Source organism: Tupaia chinensis, unplaced genomic scaffold, assembly GCF_000334495.1.
Source record: "Tupaia chinensis unplaced genomic scaffold, TupChi_1.0 Scaffold149658_1, whole genome shotgun sequence".
In the NCBI taxonomy this organism is placed as follows: Eukaryota; Metazoa; Chordata; class Mammalia; order Scandentia; family Tupaiidae; genus Tupaia; species Tupaia belangeri.
The window spans coordinates 635,089-659,044 of NW_006209503.1; the positions used below are offsets into that span (position 1 = coordinate 635,089).

At 51.6% G+C, this 23,956-nt stretch overlaps 1 protein-coding gene across 1 annotated transcript in view; it reads right to left on the reverse strand.

Moving 5' to 3' along the window:
* Positions 1 to 370: 370 nt before the first annotated feature.
* Positions 371 to 23,956, reverse strand: part of TMEM44 (transmembrane protein 44) — a gene marked incomplete at its 5' end in the record, with an annotated part of 42,766 nt that continues 19,180 nt past the window's right edge. The window contains 4 exons of the mRNA XM_027769450.1: positions 371 to 2,753; positions 6,357 to 6,389; positions 16,444 to 16,602; positions 21,816 to 21,863. Coding sequence (XP_027625251.1) covers positions 2,643 to 2,753; positions 6,357 to 6,389; positions 16,444 to 16,602; positions 21,816 to 21,863 — 351 coding nt within the window. The remainder of the gene's footprint in view (positions 2,754 to 6,356; positions 6,390 to 16,443; positions 16,603 to 21,815; positions 21,864 to 23,956) is intronic.

The following is a 23,956-nucleotide window of genomic DNA, read 5'->3' on the forward strand; positions in this document are numbered from 1 at the left end:
AAGAAAAACTTAGGGTCTGGGTAATCACTAGGGTTAATTACTGCTACGGGTATTCAAACCTCTGAAATCCACGTGAGTCCGACTCTTTGGTTACTGTCAACTTATGTGTCCAGGAAACACAGGAAGGCAGTGTGTGTGAGTCGAGTGTTACTCCATGCATGTCAATTCATGAGTCCTCATCACAAGCCCCATAGATAGGTGTTAATCTGAGGCGACCTCAGCAGTGCACAAAGAGTAAGGGACATGCCGATAATCACAGCACAACTGAGACTGTCCCACCATCTCATCTCCTGAGGAGTGGACGGGAGAGGAGAGTTCCCCAGCCCCTTCCTAGTGTAGGTAACCCCTCACACTGATCAGAGGGTCACCAAGGCAGGTACCTCCCACTACCCTCCCAGCCTGATAGCCAGAGATGAAGCTGCAACGGAGGCTCGCTCCTACTAGAAGAAAGGCATTTGGGTTCCAAAGTTCTGGTGCTTTGTGTTATTTTTATTTAGTTTGGCTGTAGGGTGTGTCCACTCATTGGTAAGGACAGAGGAGAGATGAAAGTGAAAAAGCACCTCCCTGCTCCCAGGGGGATGATCATATCTCAATCCCTATTCTTCCACTCTTCTCTCAGAATGTTGGGCACCTACGCACACGGGCCTGGTGGTTTCAAGTCATCAGGTCTGGGACTCAAACAGGGTCATCAGCCTTGGGGATCCAGCCAGCTCGGCCACCACCACTGATGCCCGCTTCCAAAAATCCCAGTTTGGTGGTTCACTGGGGATGAAGAGACGTGCCACTCAGCCTTGAGACAAGCTAGGACCAGGATGATAGGAACTGGTTTGCGAAGGGAGGAGGCAGAGGTGATGGATCTAAGGAGACATCTGGAGCTCAAGTAGGTTGTGCTACTCCGAGTCAGCAAGATCATTTGATGTTCTGGGGTTAACAGCCACTTCACCAGGGTCTGACCAATTGCTGGGATCCTGGGGAGCATGACTCAACCTCCCCTGGAAAAAGGAATGCGCTCAAGGCCGACTCCAGAGATGTCATCCTATCTCCATGTCTTCTGCCTCTCTAAAGATGAACTTTCTCCGCTTTTACCACTCAGTGCTCATGCGTTCTCCGTGTTCCCTCTGAACAGCATGACTGGATGTTTCTGCTTCTTGAAAAATTGTGGCATAGGGATGAAACATACCAGTCAGCTGTGGCCTGAGGGAGGTCAATCACCTTCCTACGCTGGTACCTTCCATGGCTACCACCTGGCCACAGAATCCAGCACCAGCTCCCTGGTCTCCATAGTCGGGTTCCTGTCCAGCCTGTTCTCCCACCCGCTACCACCCATGCTGCGCCGCCCCTCTGGCCACGTCGGCCTTCTCCTTCCTTGACCAAGTGGCGTCCTTCCCTCTTCCTGTCCTCCGTACGGTCTCATCTGCAGTGCTTCCCACAACCACCCTGCGCCTCCATTCAAATCTTCCTCTTCCCTCGAAGTAGAGTTTCAGTGGTTCAGACCACAAAGCCAAGCTGGCTAGAAGACAGCCAGGGGCCAGAGCAGTTGCAATAAGGGGAATTTAAAGGTGGCTTTAAGTTCACTCGTAGTGTAGAGGTCACGCAGGGGTCAGGACCTAGGCAGAGACCTGCAGAACCACTCTGCTTTCCCAAGGCACCCGCTTCATGCTGCTGCGACTCGCTGTCCTGACAAGAAACCGGGCAGCTGCCCTGCGTCACACAGGCTGTGGGGGCACCCAGGACCGCGTGTTCCTCGGCGTCTCTCCCAGGTCTCAGGCCTTCTGTGACTGCTGGGATGCGACTTACCGCTGCACTTCCCGGGGACACGCTTGCCTTCTCCCCAGTTACTGACTTGAGCTCGCTCCCACCTTAGCCCCACTCCCTTCGCCTTCCCCTGGTGATCACAGTTCCAAAACAGTTCTCAAATGGGGATTCTGGGCTTGGATTTAGCACCTCCCACCACACCTAGTACCTCTGCTTTCAGCTACCTCCTGAAGCATACGACCCCCTGCACCGGCACGCTCTGTGGGCACACAGCCTGCCCGGATGGAGGAGGTCCTGGTACCTGCGGTTGGCTTTTCTTGTCCCTGCGGCAGCAGTGACCTCATGAACACTGGCCGACGGAGCAATCCTATCTAACTGCCAGCGGATAGTTCAAGTGGGCGACTGGAGGGCAGAAGCCAGGTCCTGTCAGTTTGTGTACGTGCTCCTGCCCCGCACCCCAGCCCCAGCACGTGGGCCCATCCCTCTCGTCTCCTGGCCCAGAGGCAGCACTGGCTCTACCCAGACGTATTAGCTATTGGTTAGGTGCATTCATTCCTGGCACTGAGCAGGTACTCCATTCATAGCTCAACCTGCAGGGATTGAAGGTCCCGTGCCCGCTGGATGAAGATCTACCTTTACAAAGCAAGCACTGTCTGTGAACCTGGAGTCTTCAGAACCAACGCTGGTCTGTCCACGGGACCAAAGTCTGAGCTCATTCTGAGCCGAGATGTGGACCAGCCATGTGGTGACCTGGTTCCTCACTTTCCTGGGACGCCCCTGCAGCAGCTTTAATTCCTGCCGCGGGTGTCACTGCAGCTTGTCCCACGCTCGGTTACTGACACACGTCTCATTCGGGGCTCTGGGCGATGGGCTGGCTCAAGAAGGTGTTACGCATTAGGCGTCAAGTCCACTGGCCTCAAAGAGCCCCCGTGCACCTGGAGTCTGAGCATCTCCACGCTGTCTTTGCTCCCTCCCAAGTTCACGTCTTCAGGGTCCCACTGCAGAGAAAAGACACAGGCACCCTGCGGCATAAGTCCTTCTCAACTCCCCACCCCAAACAACAGCTCCAGTTTATCTCACGACCAGGCACAGGCAAGGACATCGATCCGGACATATGAACCAGGCCTGTAGTTTTTTTTTCTTTTTTTTTGGAGAGGTTTTTGCTATAGGGCGCGTGCACTCGCTAGACAGACAGAGAGAGACAGAGAGACAGAAAGCGAGAAATCACCCCCCAGGGGGCATGGCCACGCTGCAATCCCTTCTCCTCCATTCTCCTCTCTGGATCTTGGGCACGCATGCACACACACCCGGCGTGAGTTAAGCCACCGGGTCTGGGACGCAAACCGCGGTCGACTACGTGGGAGTCCAGTGACACAGTCGTTAAGCTAGCTGCTGGTCCCCCAGGCCTGTATTTCAAGGACCTAAGGGGACATACATAACTTTGGGAAAGGAATGAATGAACAGCCATTCTGCCATTCTGAGGAGATGGTCCCACTTCCCTTCCCACCTTCTTTTTTTCCATTCCCTGCCTTCAGCAAGTCCTTATCTATCAAGTTCCCATCATCTTGAGAATTCTTAACCATGACTAACTCATTCCTGGAAAAGACCAGGCAAACTCAATCCATTCTTTATGGCCCAGGTAAATACTTCCTCCTCCAGGAAGCCTACCACGACAGCTTTAGCCCATTGAGTTTTCGCCCCCTTCTCTCTTTGTGCTACCGCTCATTCGTACCCAAGTGTGGATAGGCCTAGACTTTCCATCTCTGCTGTGCCCTCTCAGGTGATGATAAATCCCTTGAAAGCAGGACACGTCGGCCCCTGCTGCCTTACCCGGTATCTGCTCTGAACCTGAAGCTCAGCAGACTTGCCAAAAACAAACACTTAAAACCCGGTCCAGGGCTGACTTCGCGGTGCAGCAGTAACGCACTGCTCCAGGGAAGTGGGGTCCCACATGGCAACTGTGGTTCGAATCCCCTGCCAAGTCAGCCTGAACCACACCGGACATGTGTGGGAGTGCCCGAGGTCTGACGGAGGACTAGAGGGAGGGGATCATGGCGTGGAGGGACCCCGCGCCGGGCTCATGTCTTTATCTCACCCTCCTGTGTGTGCACCTGCTAAACCTGAAAAAAGAAGAAGGCCGGTCTGGAGTGGTGGGCACAGCCGGGGACCACTTCGCCACTGACTCGGACAGTTCGGAGACTGAGACCTGCGGGTAAGGGTGAGCATTTCTTTTTACAAGTTGACACGTAAGGATTGAGAAAGCTGCTTACAGAGCCCTCGTCCTGTCCCAATACGATGGGTTAGAGGGAGGACTTTCACCTGGGACAGGCCAAGAGACCCTTAGAGCCACCTTTGAAGTTCCGCCGTGGAGACCAGTGGGGGTTGGGCTCAGATCCTCCCTTACCAGCTTGTTTGAATTCCGTGGGCCTCAGTTTCTCCCCGTGGAGGCGGTGGCGCTGGCTCAGCCACTAGATAGATAACAAGGTCTCTCTCATTTCCGAGTTTCTGTGAGTGATGACTCTGAGTCAGAAGGCCACCGCTGACGGCATCAGGAGAGCCAGGAAATAAGCACAGGCCCACAGAGTGTGTCAGCCTGGGCCGGGTGACCCCCTGGGTAAGAGGACAGACCCGGGCGTGGACACGCACACGGGGAAGGCACTGCCAGCTGCTTGGACGGAAGCTGAGTCAGACAGCCAGTCCTGAAACAAACAGTCCAGATGAGGTCCTCAAGGCCCCCCGGAGCAGGGACAGATGGTGCCCGCATGGAGGCTTTGTTCTGAGCGGAAGGAAGAGCCCAGCTAGCCTCACTGAGGATAACCGAACTGTCCCAGCACTCGAGACTAAGAGCACCACCGTGGTAGAAAGACCACTTAACCCCAGCGACTCTGCAGGCCCTCGACCACATGGATTCGGAGCGCGCAGCTCAGCGTCCTGGCCGGCCTGGGGCTGTGCAGCTGCCTCTGCTGTGAACCTCTCACTTATCTGTGGCTGTGGATCTGGCTGGACACCTTCGACCAAAGTCCTTCCTGACATCATCGGAGATCTCAAGGGGGAGCCCCCAGCAGCAGCCTACAAGACCCACTTGGCCTCTGGCAGAAGTAGGCGTCTGTCTGTCCTCTGAGGATGCTCCTTGGTGAACGTGTGCTCCTTGGTGAATGCTGTCTTCAAGCTGAGGCCCGAGTCCCAGCTCAGAGTTCTCCGAGTGTGAGCTGGACCAGCCGCACCAGAAGCACCCAGACCGCTGGCTAAAACGCTGACGCCGGGCCCACTCTAATCCATGTCTATGGGTGGAGACTTACAGCTTGGCATTCAGCAAGCCCCCACGGTGATTCTTAAATGCCCTGGTGTTTACAGAACCTTTCACCTATACGGCTTCCTTAGTTACTCTAGCTAATCCCGCCCCATCCAGCTGCCTGCAAACAACCTGACACTTCAATTAAGTGAACTTTCTTTTTTGTTTTTAGAGAGATTTTGAATAAGGGCGTGTGTGCTCACTGGAGAGACAGAGACAGAGAGATAGAAAGGGAGAAGTCACCCCCCAGGGAGGATGGCCATGCTACAATCCTTCTCCTCCATTCTCTTCTTGGTATCCTGGGCACGCACACTCATGCACCTGGTGTGAGTTTTAAGCCACCAGGTCTGAGACTCGAACTGCAGTCAACTATGTGGGAGTCTAGTGACATAACCATTATGCTATCTGCTGGTCCCCTCAATTAAGTGCACTCTGTAAAGTGTCTTAGAAAATCTTTGAAATCTTTCTGAATCTCCAGAATAATGTGTTTATAAAACTTCATATTAGGGGCCAGCAGGTGGCACAGTAGTTAAGGTGCTGGACTCCCATGTGATTGACCGTGGTTCAAGTCCCAGACCTGGCAGCTTGAAATTCACACCAGGCGTATGCACACGTGAGCCCAAAATCCTAAAAGGAGAATGGAAGAGACGGGATGGTGGCGTGGCCATCCCCCCTGGGAGGGGTATTTCTTGCTTTCTGTCTGTCTCTGTCTCTCCAGTGAACTCATGTGACCGCTACCAAAAATCTCTCAAAACAAAACAGGCTCCATTTTACATAATAAAAACATTGCTGGAAATCAGGCAAAAAGAAAATTTGAGCAAAAGCTGTTCTGTCCTCCTGTCAGAAGCAGTGCTGGGAGACGGCCGGCATAGGGAGTTGTCATAAAGCTTGTGCCGATCTGTGGCTTGGAGGCAAGAGCGGTATGGAGATGGCAGCCCCCAGCCCAGGGTCCCAGAATGACCATGTGGGGGATGTTACCGCAATCGCTCCTGCGGCCGCACCAGGCAGCTCCACCACAACTGACCTGCGCCTGCTCCTCCCACTCACAGACCCCCGTCCCAGACCCTGCCACACACCTCCCAGCCTACTAGATGGTCTGGAAGTCAATGAATCCGCCCAAAGCAGAGAGAACTTGGACCTGGACAGTCCTGAAAACCCCGCTGATGCTCAGCTGTGCCTCTCATTTTTACATTATTTTTCACTAAAGGAATCTGTCATGGGCCCAGCCATCCAAGGGGGCTAACCAAAGCAGGAACTGAAATCAGCCACAGGAAGTCCCTCCAGGAAGAGAGAGCATGATCGTCCATACCTGCTCCGAGTTTAGGGCCTCCCAGTACTTCTGCTGCAGAACGAAAAGAGATACAAAAAGTGTCGGACAGGCTGTGCCACCGTCGCAGGGCACAGCGGGGCTCGGCGCCAGCCCCAGTGACCAGGGAGCCAGCAGGCAGGCCCTCCAGTGGCTGCAGAAGCAAACAGCCAGCTGACCTCGCAAGCAAGAAGGCAGCAGGGACAGCAGTTACAATGTTGTTAAGTGATCAATAGAATAATTGTGATCATTGTGTGGGGCTCCGGGTCCTGGGAAGATTACAATCCACAGAGATTTAAAATGTGCTATTACTAGAAATGATGATTATTAGGAGTAATAATAATAATGACTCTCCCATTTACTGGCCACATGGCTGAGATGACTCAGCTGAACCCTGTAAAACTAAGAAGTGAGATGCAAATACTATCTGCGCTTTGCCAGCAGGGAGTATGTGCTACCAGCCACGCTTCGTTTTCAGTGTTCACTGCATGTTGGTGTCGTGCCAAACCTCAACTCTGTCTGACTTGAGTTCTTGGAGGGCAGACGCCAGTCAGCTCTCGTCCTGCCAGCACCTCGCGCGGTGCCTGGGAGATGCGTGTGTCTGACTCAGAGCTTTGGATCTACACGTCTGTCGTATCGATCCATGGAAGCCTGTGAACTTGAAACAGCTGCCAATCTGAATAGTCCACAGGATGGGGAAGGGTCAGTGCATTTAAACAAAGTCTCTCGTGTTCAACTCTTTACGTTTTTCATTTTAAACAATTTTTTTTTTTTTTCCTCTAGGACACCTATGCTTACTGGAGACAGACAGAAAGAAAAGAGAGGGAACGTAAGAAAACTCTCCCCAGAGGGGATGGCCATGCTGCAATCCCTTCTCCTCGATTCTCCACTCAGGATTTTCAGCACACACACACACATGCATCCAGAGTGTTTTTCAAGCTTCTGGATCTGGGACTTGAACCACACACTTGGCCATATAGGATCCAGGGCCTTAACCACTTGACTAGACCTAACCAACTTTTTAACGACAGGATTTTCGATCATACACAAAAGTAAAGAGAGTAATCTAATGAACACCACGTACCCTGTTTGATTTTATCTAGCTCCGGCATGAGTACTCAGAAGGGAGAGAGCGCTCCCCAGTGGAGCGAGGGCATGCCGCAATCCTTCCTCCTCCGTGTCCCAGCTCATCATGATTCTAGGCATACATGCATACGCAGCCCTTATAGTTTTCAGCCACTGAGACCAGGACTCAAACCATGGTCGGCCATGTGGGATCTGGCTCCGTATGCACAGTGCTTCGCTGCTATTACAGGGCTGGCCCCCAATTTTTTTTATTCGCTTCAAGTATTATGTAATAAATCATTTCATATCTCACAGAGAGGACTTCTTTTTTTTGTTTTTTTTTTTTTTTTTTTTTTTTTTTTTTGCCGTACGTAGGGTGCATGCACTTGCTGGAGAGAGACATGAAGTGAGAAATTACCCCCCAGGAGGGATGGCCATGCCACGATCCCTTCTCTTCCATTCTCCTCTCAGGATTTTGGGTAACCACACATACATGCCCAGCGTATTCTTCAAGTCACCAGGTCTAGGACTTGAACCGCACAGCTGGCCATGTGGGATCCAGTGTTTAACCACCATGCAACCTGCTGGCCCCCAGACTACACGTTTCTTTTTTTTTTACCTAAATATAATGTCATTGTTATACCTAAGAAAACTGATAATTCCTTAGCATGTATCTTTTAGTGTCGTCCTGCTGGGGAAACATAAACTGGGGGTGGGGGAAGATAAATGACTAAAAATGGTGGTTCCACACACACTGCAAAAAGCAGAAATGTAGATGGCATAAAGTAGGGTTGGGGCCTGCCAGGGGCCTGCTGGTGAAGGCGGGTGGACCCCATGTGGCTGCACTGTGGTTCGAGTCCTGAACCCAGTGGCTCGAGAGGCATGCTGAGCACGAGTTCGTGCATGCCCCAGATCCAGAGAGGAGAATGCAGAAGGGACTGCAGCATGGCCATCCCCCATGGAAGGTGCTTCTTGGCTTTCTCTCTCTCTCTCTCTGGCAAGTGCATGTGCCCTTGAGCAAAAAAAAAAAAAACAAATGTTTTTTAGAGTTTGAAAAACTTAAATGACTTACATATGTAATTAAAGACAAAGAAGGATGGCCATCTTTGTTTAGAAAATAGAGAGCTTTGGGCAGCTGTCGTGGAGCCGCGATAGCATGCCGCTCCGTGGTACCGACCCCAGTGAAGGGAGACCGAGGTTCGTTTCCTGGGTTGACTTGTACGGGCTGGGCGTGCATGCGTGTGTCGTGGTCCTGGCCGCCTGGGGGCTAGGGCGGCAGGGGTGGGGATGAACTGCGGCATGAGACTTTGTTGAGGTTGCCTGTCTTTTTCTCCCTCTCTCGCTCATGGAAGGATTAAATAAATAAACTAACTTAAAAAAAGAAAATATAGGTCTTCATGCAAAGTACAATTTGTAGTTACTTGTTTGTTTAAAAAATTACTAAATAAGGGAACCAGCAGTTAGCGTAATGGCTATGTCGCTGGACTCCCACGTAGTCGACCGCGGTTCGTGTCCTGGACCCGGTGGCTTAAAACTCACGCCGGGCGCGTGGGTGTGCGTGCCCAAGATCCCGAGAGGAGAATGGAGGAGAAGGGATTGCAGCGTGAACATCCCCCCTGGGGGGTGATTTCTCGCTTTCTGTCTCTATGTCTCTCTCTGTCTGTCTGGCGAGCGCACGCGCCCTACAGTGAAAATCTCTCCAAAAAAAAAAAAAAATTACTAAATAAAATGTGGCATCTTGAGTTGTATCTAGAACAGAAAAAAAAAAAAAACAGTAATGGGGAAAACAGTCTGTAGTTTAGTAATGTACCAAAGTTCACCTCTGCGTTTTCATAAACGTCTTGGGTTGTCAGGAAAATCATGACACATTTTTCATAGAAAACCACAGAAAGATGACGACTTCCCCAGCAAACTAACAGCATGCTTATCAAAGACAGGAACATTAGGGGGCTTGGGCAAGGGCATACAGGAACTCTCTGTACTGCCTTTGTAACTGTCATGTCAATATAAAATTATTTCAGAATAAAAGATTTTATTTAAAGCCAAGCCAATTTGCAAGCAAACAAATCCCCAACAGGATTGAGACAATGCCTTCAGAATCAGTCACGCAGTCTACGGAACGTTTAAAGAGTGCCCTCTAGTGGAGGTAGAAGTCAGGACATGTTAAAAGTTACTCTGTAACTAACTTGCTCGACAGTGCCTGTGCTTGTTGGAGAGAGACAGAGAAAGTGAGAACGTATCCCCCATGGGGAATGGTCCCGCTGCAATATCCTCTCCCCATCTCTCCTTTCAGATTTTGGGCACATATGCACATGCATGTGTTTCTCAAGCCACAGGGTCTAGGACTCAAATCCACAGTTGGCAATGTGGGTGCAGCCACTTTAACCACCAGACCACTGGCTGGCCTGAAAGTTACTCTTTAAGCCAATAATGGTAATGTGCCTAAAGAATACAATGAACCCAAATCTCTCCCCCAAACCTAAAAATAAAGTTATACAGTCTTTTCCCTGTTTCAAGAGCAAAATGTGTTTATTATAGAAAAATGCTCAAAAAACAAAATAAAGATTGCCCATAATTCTCTCCATAAAAGAGAGCTTCTATTAATAGCTACTGCATAGTTCTTTGAAATCTATGTTTAGGTGGCATAATGGTTATGTCACTGGATTCCCACGAAGTTGACTGTGGTTCGAGTCCTGGACCCAGGGGCTTAAAACTCACGCCGGCTGTGTATGCGTGCATGCCCCAAATCCCAAGAGGACAAAGGAGGAGAAGGAACTGCAGTGTGGTCATCCCCCTGAGGGGTGATTTCTCGTTTTCTGTCTCTGTCTCTCCAGCGAGTGTATGCACCCTATGGCAAAAATCTCTCTTTAAAAAAAAAAAGCAACCTATGTTTATATATATCAAATCAAATCACACAAATGGCTTTTCAACCCGAACAAATAATGAGCACTCCCACGTATAAGTTGTCTGAGGTCCATGATGCTGTCACCTCTGTGAACCATAGCCCGTGGTGCTTCAATCCACCTCCTTTCTACAAGCATACTTCTCCATGCTTCTGAAGTCAAAAAGCATCTTACAACCCAGGGGACCAGCAGTTAGCGTAATGGCTATGTCGCTGGACTCCCATGTAGTCGACCATGATTCGAGTCCCAGACCCAGTGGCTTAAACTCATGCCAGGCGTGTGTGTGTGCATGCCCAAGATCCCGAGAGGAGAATGGAGGAGAAGGGATTGTGGCATGCCCATCCCCCCTGGGGGGTGATTTCTCACTTTCTGTCTCTCTGTCTCTCTGGCAAGCGCACGTGCCCTATAGCAAAAAAACGCATCTTACAACCCTTGTCTCGTCAGCACAGTAATGTCTCCTTCCTCCCTGGAGAGTCTGGAGTGTGTCTAAGTCGCTGAGGAAAGAGGGTCACTTTTTAGGCTTATATTTTAGACTACAAAACATGATGGGCCCTCAGAAACCATTTGTCCAACTGATTGGTCTTACATTTGGAGAGGAGTGACATTCCCTAAAACTACAGAGGTGAGAGGGTGCTGGACTGGGGATGGGTTATAGAGTTGTTGGTTTTTTTTTTTTTTTTTTTGGAGAGGTTTTTGCCATAGGGCACATGCGCTCACCAGAAAGACAGAGAGACAGAAAGCGAGAAATCACCCCCCAGGGGGGATGGCCACACCGCAATCCCTTCTCCTCCATTCTCCTCTCAGGATCTTGGGCACGCACGCACATGCGCCCAGCGTGAGTTTTAAGCCACCAGGTCCCGGACGCGAACCGCAGTCGACTACATGGGAGTCCAGCGACATAGCCATTACGCTAACTGCTGGTCCCAGGATTATAGAGTTTTAAGACAGGCCAGATATATACCAACTCAAGGTCTGCCCTAGATTTCATTAAAATAGATTTTCTTTTGACCTGATTTCTTTCAGACCTTAAAAACTACAACATAGGCCTTTATACCTTCCTATTTATTTTTCTTTTATTTTTATTAATTTTTAAAATTTCCTATAGAGTGCATGTGCTTGCGTGTGCACACATGCAAGAGAGAGAGCGAGCGAGAACACCCCAGGGAGTACGGCCATAGTGGAGTTCCTTCTCTATCTTCCTCTCGGGATTTTGGCCATGCACACACATGTCTGGTGTGTTTTTCAAGCTACCAGGTCCAGAACTTGAACCACAAGTCAGCCATGTGGGATCCAGTCACCTTAGCCACCATACCACCAGCTCGCCCTGTATTTCTCTCTTTCTCTTATTTTTAAAGATGTATTTATTTATTTATTATTTTTTAATTTGACCAGAGAGAGACAGGCAATGTGAGAAAGCAAGCCACCAGGTCTGGGACTCAAGCCATGGTCGGCCATGTGAGAGTCTAGTGCCTTAACCACCACACCACCTGCCGGCCCTCCTATTTCTTTTTAAAACTCAGACATTATTTATAACTAAGTGGTTATGTAGTGTTTCCTCTGGGTCATCACTGTGTACTCTGTAACTGCCTCCCATTCTCTGCACGGCTCTCCCCACCTGGAATGGAATATGAGGTGAAGAAATGCTTCACAGGCCAGGAAGTGCCATCCTTAGGAGGAAGGCCTTTGTCCCAAATCGTGCCCCAGTTCCTGGCTGCTCTGGGCAGTTTAACTACTCCAGCCTCCCTCCATTCAGGTCCGAGCAGGCCCATGATGAGCTGGCCAGGGAGAGAGACGGGCTGGCCATGGTGGACCCGCTGCCTGTGTAAGCGGATAGATTCACTTCGGAGACATCCCAAGGTTGGAAGGAACGGCCCCCAAGGAGAAGCCCGTGTGTGAAAACGGTGGGCCGGTGGGGCAGAAACAAGCCCCCTGGACTCTAGACCCAAGGAGATGCGAACCCTGTATTTAGACCACACCCCAGGACCGCAGAGGAAAGGCCTCACAGCTACCGTTCCTGCTTCTGGTCGTTCAGAAGACATGTCGTGGACCAGAGGACGGGACGACCGAGGCCCCTGACGCTGATCAAGCTCCTGGCTGTTAGGCCGATGGTCTGGAGGAGTGAGGAGAAGATGAGGCTCTCGATGGCTGACATGGGCATCCACAACCCCCTTCATCTGTCCGCGTGCATTTGTCTTTCAAAGGCCCGCCCTCAGGAAATGTCTGCTGAACGAGTGAGCAAGTGCCCACTGTTACACCGTCTGCTGAAAGACACCTTCTCATTCCCATCAACCACAAACCAGCCAGGATCTTTAAGGAATACGGCTTCAAACATCAGCGCTTCACGCCAAGCCTGTTCAACTCCACCACCCGGTGGCAGCCACTGGTTGGTAGGCTTAGGGTTCATTTAAATTTTTTCCTTGACATCTCATAAGTTTTCTATCAAAAATATGCATTATTATTTTTTTTGGAGAGGTTTTTGCTATAGGGCGCGTGCGCTCGCCAGACAAGAGAGAGACATAGAGACAGAAAGCAAGAAATCACCCCCCAGGGGGGATGGCCATGCCGCAATCTCTTCTCTTCCATTCTCCTCTCAGGATCTTGGGCACGCATGCACACATGCCCGGCGTGAGTTTTAAGCCACTGGGTCCAGGACGCGAACCATAGTCGACTACGTGGGAGTCCAGCAACATAGCCATTACGCTAACTGCTGGTTCCTAAAAATATGCATTATTTTTAAACACGGAAAATATAGATTTCCAGAAGGCCGGATGGATCAGCCACTGAGTCTTCAGCTCATGTATGAAACCATCTCAACTGGAGACTAGGAAGACGTGTGCTACGTGACGACGTTGCCATAGTGAAGGACCACACGCGCGATGCTGGTCCCGTAAGGAGCCGTACCGGAGAGCCAGGTATGAGCTAGGCCGCCCCGTCCAGGCTGTCTAAGCACAGTCTAGACCACTCTACGGTCGTCACACAAACGCTAAATTGCCTTATGACTCATTTCATAAAATAATCCCTGTCATTTGATGTATGACTGCGTGTGTTTATTTTACGTCTTTAAATTTGCTACACGCCATGTGAACTCACTGGAGAGAGGGAGCAGAGAGTGTGAGAAAGCACCTCCCCATGGGGTGTGGTCATCCCGCAATCCCTTCTCCAGTTCTCCTTCTGGGATGTTGGGCATGCTCGCACACATGCCTGTGTCTTTAAGGGCACTTGAATCACAGGCTCTGTCATGTGGGATCCAGCTCTTTAACCACCAAGCCACTGGTTGGCCCAACTGTGTATATTTCAATGACAGGCTGCCTCTTCATCGGACCCCAGTAGCTGCCATTTGCAGTGTAAATATGTTTTAGGGCATGGATCAGAAAAGACTGAGTGGGGAGGAGCATGATGATGGAAAGAGAAAAGGGCTGGGGCAGCTGAGCCTCTATAAAAATTATTCTTTTGGGGACAGCAGGTGGCGTGGTGGTTAAGGCACTGGAATCCTACATGGTCGACTATGGTTCAAGTCCCAGACTGGGTGGCTTGCTTGCTTTCTCTCTCTGTCTCTCTGTGGTAAGTGCATGTGCCCTATAGCAAATTTAAAAATAATAATAATAATAAATAAAATTAAAATAAATAATTCTTTTAAAAATTCTTTCTTTTTATTTATTTATTTTTTAATTGCTAGGGGTGCATGTGCTTGCCAGGTAGAGACAGAGGAAGGGAGTGGGAAAAGCTCCTGCAATGGGGCATGGTTATGCCGCAATCCCGTCTCCTCCATTTCTCCCTCCTGGCAGGATTTGCAGACATGCACATGCACACGCACACACACACACACACACACACACACTGGGCATGTTTAATAAGCTGCCAGGACTGGGAATCAAACTGCAGTCTTCCACATGGGATCCGGCTCCCTTAACAAACAGTAAGGGGCCAGCCCTAAACATTATTCCTTTAAATATGGGCAGAAGCATTGATTTCCTTGTCTAATTTGAGAGTGTGATGTAGTCCCTTTGTAATTTACATAGTTTAGACAATAGATTTCTAGAAGAGAGAAAGAACAGAGAAGGGAAAGAACACATTTTTTTTTTTGGGGGGGGTGTTGCTATAGGGCATGTGCGCTCGCCAGACAGACAGACAGAGACAGAGAGATAGAAAGCGAGAAATCACCCCCCAGGGGGGATGGCCATGCCACAATCCTTCTCTATTCTCCTCTCAGGATCCTGGGCACGCACGCACATGCACCTGGTGTGAGTTTAAGTCACCGGCTCCGACATTCGAACTGTGGTCGACCACATGGGAGTCCAGCGACACAGCCATTATGCTAACTGCTGGTCTCTATGCTTACACATTTTTCAAGTTCACTGTCCAATCCTCACCTCAGCTGAGGGTGGGCTGCAAGCATACCCCTTGTTTGCACAGAGCAGACGCCGGTTCCCCTCCCAGCGCCTGCCTACCTCACGGCGTCGCTGCCCGTCTCCTCGCTGACACACTTTGCTGTCAAGCTCATCCTCCCCTTCACTTCCCGTCTCTGCCGTGACTGCTGGCTCCAGGCTGCCGGGCCATGGGCCCTGGGGGCCTACGCATCCTGACACTGGACCCAGGGAATACACAAAAGAGAATGACACTGGGAGGCGATCCCAGAGGGTGAGGATTCCTAACTCAAACCCAGCTCTCAGTGACCAGGCGTTCCAGGCTCACGGGACAGAGAAAGACAAAGCAACCATGTCTCCAGAGCCCCCAGCTATGTCACAACCGACCACAGACGCTGTGTTGGAGAGGCACGCTCTGGGCTGGCGGGAACCACTAACCTGCAGGGCTTCGGACAGGAAGTGGCAGAGAGCCCCCAGGCGGCAAGGCTCAGAGGGCTGGGAGCAGAGTGGGAGGTGTGCAGAGGGGAGGTGCAGGAGGCTGGGCAGCCTGGGAAAGTTCCAGAACATTCTGGACACTAAAGAATCTGCACTGGAGCACAGAGTCGGTGACTCTCCATGGATTTCAGGACCCAGCTTAAGTTTGAAATCTGGGGACCTTGGGTGGCTAGTTGATGATTTTGGCAAACGAGGCTATTCAAACCCACACCAAATACTTAAAACCAACGACTACTTACTATTACCATCATTTCACAAAAGGGCCCTGAACCAAATCTAATAGAAAGGCCTCCCCTCCACCAACAAAGGCACTGGGCGACGTCCTGCTGACGTACATGTGCCACTGCATCGCCCCTGTGGTTCTCAGGTCTCCACACACAGAAATTCCTCAACTGAACTGGGCGCGGACCCCAGATGTAGGACCGAGAGAGACAGGACAGCTGACCCGTGCGCGACACCCTTGTGTAGCCAAGAGGACGTGTGTTTTGTTCGCAAATGAGAAATTCGAAAGGAGGTAAAGCTTATGAGAATGCCAGGCGTGGTGGCCACCGCAGGGCCCATCTGGGTATGACGCCCTTAGGACAATCAAATGCAGCTCGTGTCCCCCAGGGGAGAGAAGTTTCCCACGTCTCCACAACCCCCTAGGCTACACAGCTCAGCGTGGAAGCGGAGGACCAAGTGGGTTTAGTAAACACTGAGACTCAGAAAGGTCATCCTTCGTGCATGGTTTTCTTTTCCGGTGTGTGTGTCTTTAACTACCAGAGGGTGTGTTCACTTATCAGAGAGAGGGAGAAGGAGAAGTTACTCTCCTTGTGGGGTGTGATCACATCACAATCCTTTTCCTATTTTTTCATCCTGTTGGGATTTGGGGAACACACACACGCGTGCTCAGTGTGTTTTTCAGGCCACGAAGGCCAAAGTTCAAACCACACTCAGCCACGTGGGGTCTGACTCCCCTCACCAGTAGGCGCAGGGCCAGCCCGTTCATGCATTTCTATCTGTAGGGCTGGAGTGTGCAAGGGATCCTAGACTGCAGTCAACAAGCCGCGTTCCCCTGACTCACTGGTCCGTGGAAACCCCTCCTCGGGGCTGATGCGGTTTGGGAAGCACCTCGGGCATCCGTGGGTTTATTGGTTATGAGCATTTCGCAGGCGTGGAGTGAAGCAGGGCAAGCTTAGTGAGCAGCAGCGCAGGCACCGAGGAGCACCCAGCGGGTTCTGAACGACAACATGCATGCACCGGCGGCAGGCCCCACCCGTGTACCTCCAGGTCGGAGTTGATGGACGAGACCTCGGAGGAGCTGCTGGAAGACACGCGGGCCCGGATGACCTGCACGGGAGGATACGAGGGGGGCTCCTGCAGGGGTGCGTCTCCAGCGCTTGTCTGTCCATCACCGGGTAGCCTGGTGGCACTGCAGCCTGCCTGCGAGGTGTGTGGGGAAGGGCAGGCAGGGGCTTGAGTTTACTTCCTTCCTTTAAATTGTCAAAAAGCACTTGCACATGTCAATATTCTTTTTTTAAACAAAGTAATTATTTCATTTAACTTCCTTTATTTTAAATTTGAGCAGACAGGGATAGAGTGAGAGGGAGAGAGGAAAAATGAGAAAGCAAGCTGCCAGGTCTGTGACTTGAACCATGGTTGGCCATGTGGGGAGCCCTGTGCCCTTAACCACACGCCACCTGCCGGCGCCCACTTCAATATTCTAAAAGTACAGAAGGGTGTGCAGCGCAGTGTCTGCCTGCACTGTCCTCCCTCTGCCGTCCAGTTCCCACAGGGGCAGCCAGCACTCGGCTGCCCCATATCCTTCCTGGTGCTCTAGACGCTTACAATCAATTGCACACACACACGCGCGAACACACACGTCTCCCCCCTTCCTTCACACTCTCGTATGCACCTTGCTTTTCCTCATCTTACAATGTCTATATCAGTAGTTTCTGGGGGGTTTGGTACCCAGACAGTTCACCAATTTCCACTGTCGGGTGTTTAGAGTATTTCCAGTCTCTTTTTTTATTTCCGCTAGAGGGCACATGCACCTGCCAGAGGGAGACAGAGAGAGGGAGAGGAGCAAGGAGTCCCCCGTGGGGAATGACCGTTCTGTAGCCCCTCTCACTCCACTTCTCCCTTAGTTCAGGGTTTGGGAAGGAATGCACGTGCACCCAGGGCACTTCTCACACTGCCAGTGCAGGACTGGAAACGTGTGGTTCACCATGAAGGACCCGGACCTTAAACACCAGACCACAGAGCTGACCTAATCTCTCGTTTCTATAATCAATACTGGCTATAGGAGGTTACACTGTGCACCCACAACTTCAGGGTAAAGGGCAGGTTACCACAGGTAGAATTGCTGGATCAGTAGGATATGTAGCCCCAGCTAGGTGCTACTTTATAGGATGCGTAAAGTTAGACTTGTGCTCATGGAAATGTGTGTGTCACCTGTGTTTGCTATGAGGGTATTTGGATTGATTAGGGTCTTTGGTGATTCAATAAAATGTGCGGGGGAAAACAGTATAGAAAGCAAATATAGATGCCAGAGACAGTGTGGGAGGAGAGTGGGAGGTGGCAGAGGGTAAGAGATAGGGAATCAAGGATGGGGGGAAAAAAGCAAAACATACAGAAAAGAAATGGAAGATCATTTGCTGACAATAACATGTTTGTTGATGTGCTTGATTGAGACAATATACAGTGTACTCTAGATGGAAAATCTCATTTTGTATGCTGTAATGATGTACAGTGAATGAATGCAAATAAATAAATTAGAAAAAAAAAGAGTTAGTAAGTTTCATTTTTTTAAGTTATTTCATTTTATTTATTCATTCATTTATTTTAATTTGACCAAAGAGAGACAGAGAGGGAAAGTGAGAAAGCAAGCTACCAGGTCCAGGACTTGAACTGTGATCAGCCATGTGGGAGTGTCCAGCAGTTTAACCACCACGTCACCTACTGGCCCCGAGTTGGTAAGTTTCGAGCCAGCTGGTGGTAAGTTTCGAGCCAGCAGGAGTTAAGATGGCTGGATTCCCACACGGCCAACTGGTTCGAGTCTCAGACCCCGTGGCTTGAAATACACATGGGACGTATGTGTGTGTGCCCAGAATCCTGACTGTGGCACGGCCACCCCCTGCTTTCTCTCTTTGGCAAGTGCACACACCCTGTATAAACTAAAAATAAATAAATAGATAAATAAGAGAGACAGTTGAAGGGGGAAAGAAACTTGTGAGATTTTCTGTCTAGATAGATTCTCTCTGTGTAGATTCCTGTGATTTCTGAAATGTCTAACTAGATTCTCTGTCTATGCATTGTCTATCCAACACAGTGGTGGGAGGGGTGTTTCCTCAGCGATCTCCGGAGCCCCACAGGTCGGATTTTGAGGGTCAGCAGGATGTGGGTCACTCCCTGACGCCTGGCAGTGTGGACAGACTGCTTTATGGACTGGCGTGTCCTGCAAATTAGCCATGCGATCTCAGAAAGAAACAAGCCCTGAGTCTCGGTGTCCTCGTCCATAAGGGGTGCAGGGTCATCCCTGCTTTGCCTCTGCTGGCCACTCTGGTGGGCTAGGGGCTCAGATGTAAGTGCCCCTGACACATGGAAAGAAGGGCTGCAAGGACCGGGCCCCCAGGCAAGCTGGACTCCAGCCCTCGACGGTAAGAGCACTTTCACGGGAGGGGCTGGACAGGCTGGCAGAGCTCGTCCACGGAAGCCAAAGGCCGTGTTCTGGAAGCCGCCCAGGAGGGCCGCCCACTGCCAGCCTGAGAAGGCGAAGCAGAAGCCCCTGGGCGTGAGTTCGACATTCAGGCCCGGCCACACCCACGCCAGCAGGCGAACTGGAGGCAGGAGGCAGCCGATCCTCCTGCACCCACGCCCCTGCCCCTCTTGAGGCTCGGCCTGCACCCCTCGGATCTCTTGGAAAATCTCCCGCTGGGACCAGCTAAGGGGTTGCTGAGAAACGAGGAATGCCTCTGTGGTGCCCATTCCAGACGGCCGTGCAGGCAGGGCACCGAGCCGTGCACACGGCCCGCAGGCACCTGTTTCTCACAGCTGCGCCACGGGACGTGCGCACTAAAAAAGAAGAGATCGCGCACCGACCGAGAAGGTGCCAAGCGGCAGTCAGGGAGCGCGTGTTCTGTAAAGCTCGGGCCCCAGAATCGGGCTCAGTCTGAAACCTCGCTGTGATTTGTTTTGTCGTAGGACATATATGCTCGCCAGAGAGAGAGAGAGACAGCACCCCCTGGGGGGACGGCCACGCCACAGTTCCTTCTCCTCCATCCCTGTCTTGAGATTTTGGGCACGCATGCACACACACACACCCAGTGTGATTTCCAAGCCACCGGGTCCAGGGTTCGAACCCCGCAGTCGGCCATGTGGGATCCAGCACCTTAACCTTCACACCACCTGCTGGCCCTGTTCTGTGATTTTTCTTTTTTAACTATGGAATCGTAACCTCTCCAAGTCTCAATTTAAAATAATAAAATTATATTTTTAAAGAATTATTTTTTAAATTTAATTGTATTTGTTCATTCATTTAATTTGACTAGAGAACTAGAGAGAGACATACATGGAGAGATGGAGAGGAAAGTGAGAAAGCAAGCCGCCAGGTCCGGGATTTGAACCGTGGTCAGCCATGTGGGAGTGTCCAGCACCTCAACCACCATGCCACTGCTGGTCCCTAAAATAATAAAATTATTAATAAGAAATAACCTCTCCCATGGGGGTTAGGAGAATTTGTTCTAATAATAACAACCCCCATTTATCAGGTGCTCACTTGGTGTTGGCCGTTATGCCAAGTAAGAGGTGGCACAGTAGAGTGGCCGAGGGCGCAGACGCAGGCGGAGGGAGGCCTGAGCCCTGGTTCACTGACAGACTCTGTGACCTTGAGCCAGTCGCCTAGCCTCTCCGAGCCTGTGTCCTTATCTGTAAAATGAGAGTAAGACCTCAGAGGCTGGCTGTGAGGGTGAGAGGATCATCTATGTAAAGCACTTAGACCAGCACGCTAGCCCACAGTATGACCGCGTGTGTTAGGTGCTGTTATTTACTTATTTACTCAGAGCCTGGCACGCAGCTGGCTCTCAGCGTAGGCTATGATGGGGCCCCAGAGCTGAGGGAGGCAGCCTCCTGCTCAGGCTGGACAGCGAGCCTCCAGGCTGGACAGCGGGCCTCCAGGCTGGACAGTGGGCCTCCAGGCTGGACAGCGGGCCTCCAGGCTGGATAGAGGGCCTCCAGGCTGGACGGAGGGCCCTCCGGTGGGCACAGTAGGGAGAGGCTGCTGGAAGCTCAGATGTACCGCAGTGGGCTGCAATGGGAGATGACAGTGGAGGAACACACTGGCTATTTTTTTTTTTTCTTTTGGAGAGGTTTTTGCTATAGGGCGTGTGCGCTCGCCAGACAGACAGAGAGAGACAGAGTGACAGAAAGTGAGAAATCACCCCCCAGGGGGGATGGCCACGTTGCAATCCCTTCTCCTCCATTCTCATCTCAGGCCCTTGGGCACGCACGCACACATGCCCGGCGTGAATTTAAGCCACCGGGTCCAGGACATGAACCGTGGTCAACTACATGGGAGTTTAGCGACATAGCCATTACACTAACTGCTGGTCCCCACACTGGCTTTTATGGAGTCTGTTTTCTTGCGAGGAGCACAAGACTGAGGTGCCGGAGGGCTAAGGTGAATACAGCTGTTGCACGCTCCTTTTCAGAAGCTCCATATTTAAAACGTGCACGCTTTGGCTGCCGGAGACCCCAGCTTTCCTGAGGGCGGGTGGCTGAGGCGGGCTCCTGGCTGTCAAGGCGGCTCTGACTCTGACCTTCGCTCGCATCACGCAAGGCTATTTGCGCTCCCTGTCCAGACTTAATCTAGGAACCAGTGTGTTCAGGGATGGCTGGGCAGGGGCTGCCACTGAGCCACACGTACAAAACACACCTCTCCTGGGAGCCCGTGGCTACACGACAGGTACCAGGCACTGGTGGTAAATGAGATGGGAGACCCAGCTTACACCCCGATCCCGGCGGGAGACAGACAGCTAACAAGAGCAAGGCGGGTGAGTGCTTTGTAGAGAAGTTTTTAAAATGTTATCTTTCATTTTTTGCTATAGGGTGTGTGCACTTGCCAGAGAGAGAAAGAGAAAAGAAGGGAGAAAGCGCCGCCCGAGGGGGATGGCCACACATCAACCCCTTCTCCAGTCTCCTCTCAGGATTCTGGCCACGCACGCACATGCATCGGGCATGATTTTCAAGCTGCTGGGACTCGAACCACAGAATGGGCCAAGTGGGATCCAGAGCCTTAACCACACCACCTGCTGGCCCTCTGCAGAGAATTTTAAAGGGTAATAAAATTAAGTAATAAGGGGACCAGCAGGTGGCACAGTGATTAAGGCACTGGACACAGGGTCGACCACGGTTCAAGTCCTGGACCTGATGGCTTGTTTTCTCACTTTCCCTCTCTCTCTGTCTCTGTGTGTATGAGTCTGTCTCTCTCTGGTCAAATTAAAATAAGTGAATGAATAAATAAAATAAAAGGAAGTTTAAAAGAAAAAAAAACAAACAAAGAAAACACCAAAAGGTACAAACTAAAATTGAGACAGTCCTTTATAAAGAATAAATAAATAAAATAAAGTAATAGGCAGAGGGATGGAAACCACGTCTACCTGCGTGGCTGGAGAGGCCTCTGGAGAAGGTGACATTTCTGTTGCTTTCTGAAAGATGAGAAAGGCAGCCGTGTAACGAAGCAGACTCGACACAGGAGGAGGCGGCTCTGGGCAGAGGAGCGAAGCCCCCTGTGCAGCAGGCACGGGTGCCAGGCCAAGAGGACAGGTGGAGAGACAGGACAGCCGGGCAGGCGCAGGGCTGGGCCTGGACACGGAGGGGCCTGGGAGTCTTGGCATGGAGTGTGGAGTTTATTCTAAGCAAAACGGGAAGCCAGGGAGTGTTTTAAACAAAGCAGGGACAAGACGTGATTTATGTTTGTAGAAGGGCCTTCTGGCTGCTTGGCCAGACGGGAGGGGGTGGGACGAGAATAGAGGCAGAGGGAGACCAGCTGGGAGGCTGCTGGCCTCCGGGCCTATCTAAGGAAGCATTTACAGGACTCACACATGGACGGAATGGGCGTGGGGCGCGCCGAGGGGAAGAAGGGGTCTGGGCTTGGACAGCTGCACGGACAGTGGCGTCTTTACCGAGAGGAAGAGGGGAGAGGAGCCAGTCTGGGCGGGAAAGGAACCTGTGCTGGACACAGTAAGTGTGAGGCGCCATGTGACGCTGAAGAGGAAGCTGGGCAGCTGAGACTGAGCTGAGGGGAGAGGGAGGGATGGGGACACGCCCCGGGGAGGTCGCTAAGAGCTGGTACTTAGCGGTGTGAGACGAGACGAGACCGAGACCACGAGCGTACGCTGCGAGAGGACCCTCGTCAGACAGGGCTCAGGGCATGCTCCCGGGGAGTCACACCCAGCAGGAGGAGCCAGCAGAGCCTTGGGAAAAGAACAGCCTGGCAGAGCAGCAGAAAAGCCAGGAGAGTAGGGGCCATGGAAACAGAAGAGGCCAGTGGACAAATCAGCTGCACCTCAATTAGAACAGGAATGACTGTGACCAGCCTGCAGCCCGGTGGCTAAGGAGGCTGGAACCCACATGGCCAACCATGCGGTTCGAGTCCCAGACATGGTAGCGTAAGAAACATTCTGGAGGGGGCCAGCAGGTGGCATGGTGACTAAGGCACCGGACACCCACAAGGCTGACCACAGTTCAGTCCTGGACCTGGCAGCTTGCTTTCTCACTTCTCTTTCTCTCTCTGGTGAATGTATGTGCCCTACGGCAAGTTAATAATAAAATTGAAAAATTGAAAAAGAGAAAGCAGTGGGCCGGGCACATGTGCACGCATGCCCGAAATCCCAAAGGAAAAGGGGTTGTAGTGTGACCATTCCCCAGGGGGTGCTTTCTCACTCCCTACCCCGCTCCCTATTTCTCTCCGGCAAGCACATTGGCCCCCTGGCCAAATTAAAAATATAAAATTAATTAATAAATGTTTAAAAGAAATAGCTGTGGATTTAGCAACTTCATCACTGATGACCTTGACGAGAACAATCTTAATGGGAAAAGGGGGTGAACCTGTCACCCCTTTGCAATCCTCTGGCCCCCGAGGACCCCTGCGTGGCGGCCAGAACCCTGGAGTCATCTGGAGCGTCCCCACCCCTCCACCCCCTGCTCCCCGCTGCTCTCAGCTCCTCTCTGCTCCGGCCTAGGTTTGGGCCACACCAGCTCTCGGTCTTCCTGACCGCTCTGTGCCAGCCTCCTCCCCCTCGCCCACTCCCAGCAATGCCCCAGTGAACGCTCTAGAACATCTGACCGCGAGTCTCTAGGACGGCCGCCTGGGCAGCTCTCCTCGCCCTCAGGGTGACAGGCCCCATGTTTGACGATCTGACTTGCCTCCTCTCCACCCACTCCTGAAGGCACGACAATATGCCACGAAATAGGCCTCTTTGGCAAACGGATTATTTTGAGCTAAAGGCAAGTGAGGACCAGAAGCAGCAGGGAAAGCCATTTTCTTACCCCAGCTGCCTAAAAACAGGGTACGTGCCTCCTTCGCTAAAGGAAATGGATGCTTACAACGGAGTTTCCTTGGGACCAGCAGTTAGCGTAAGGGCTATGTTGCTGGACTCTAATGTAGCCAACCGCGGTTCGAGTCTGGACCCAGTGGCTTAAACTCACGCCAGGTGCATGTGTGTGCGTGCGTGCCCAAGATCCCGAGAGGAGAATGGAGGAGAAGGGATTGCGGCGTGACCATCCCCCCTGGGGGGTG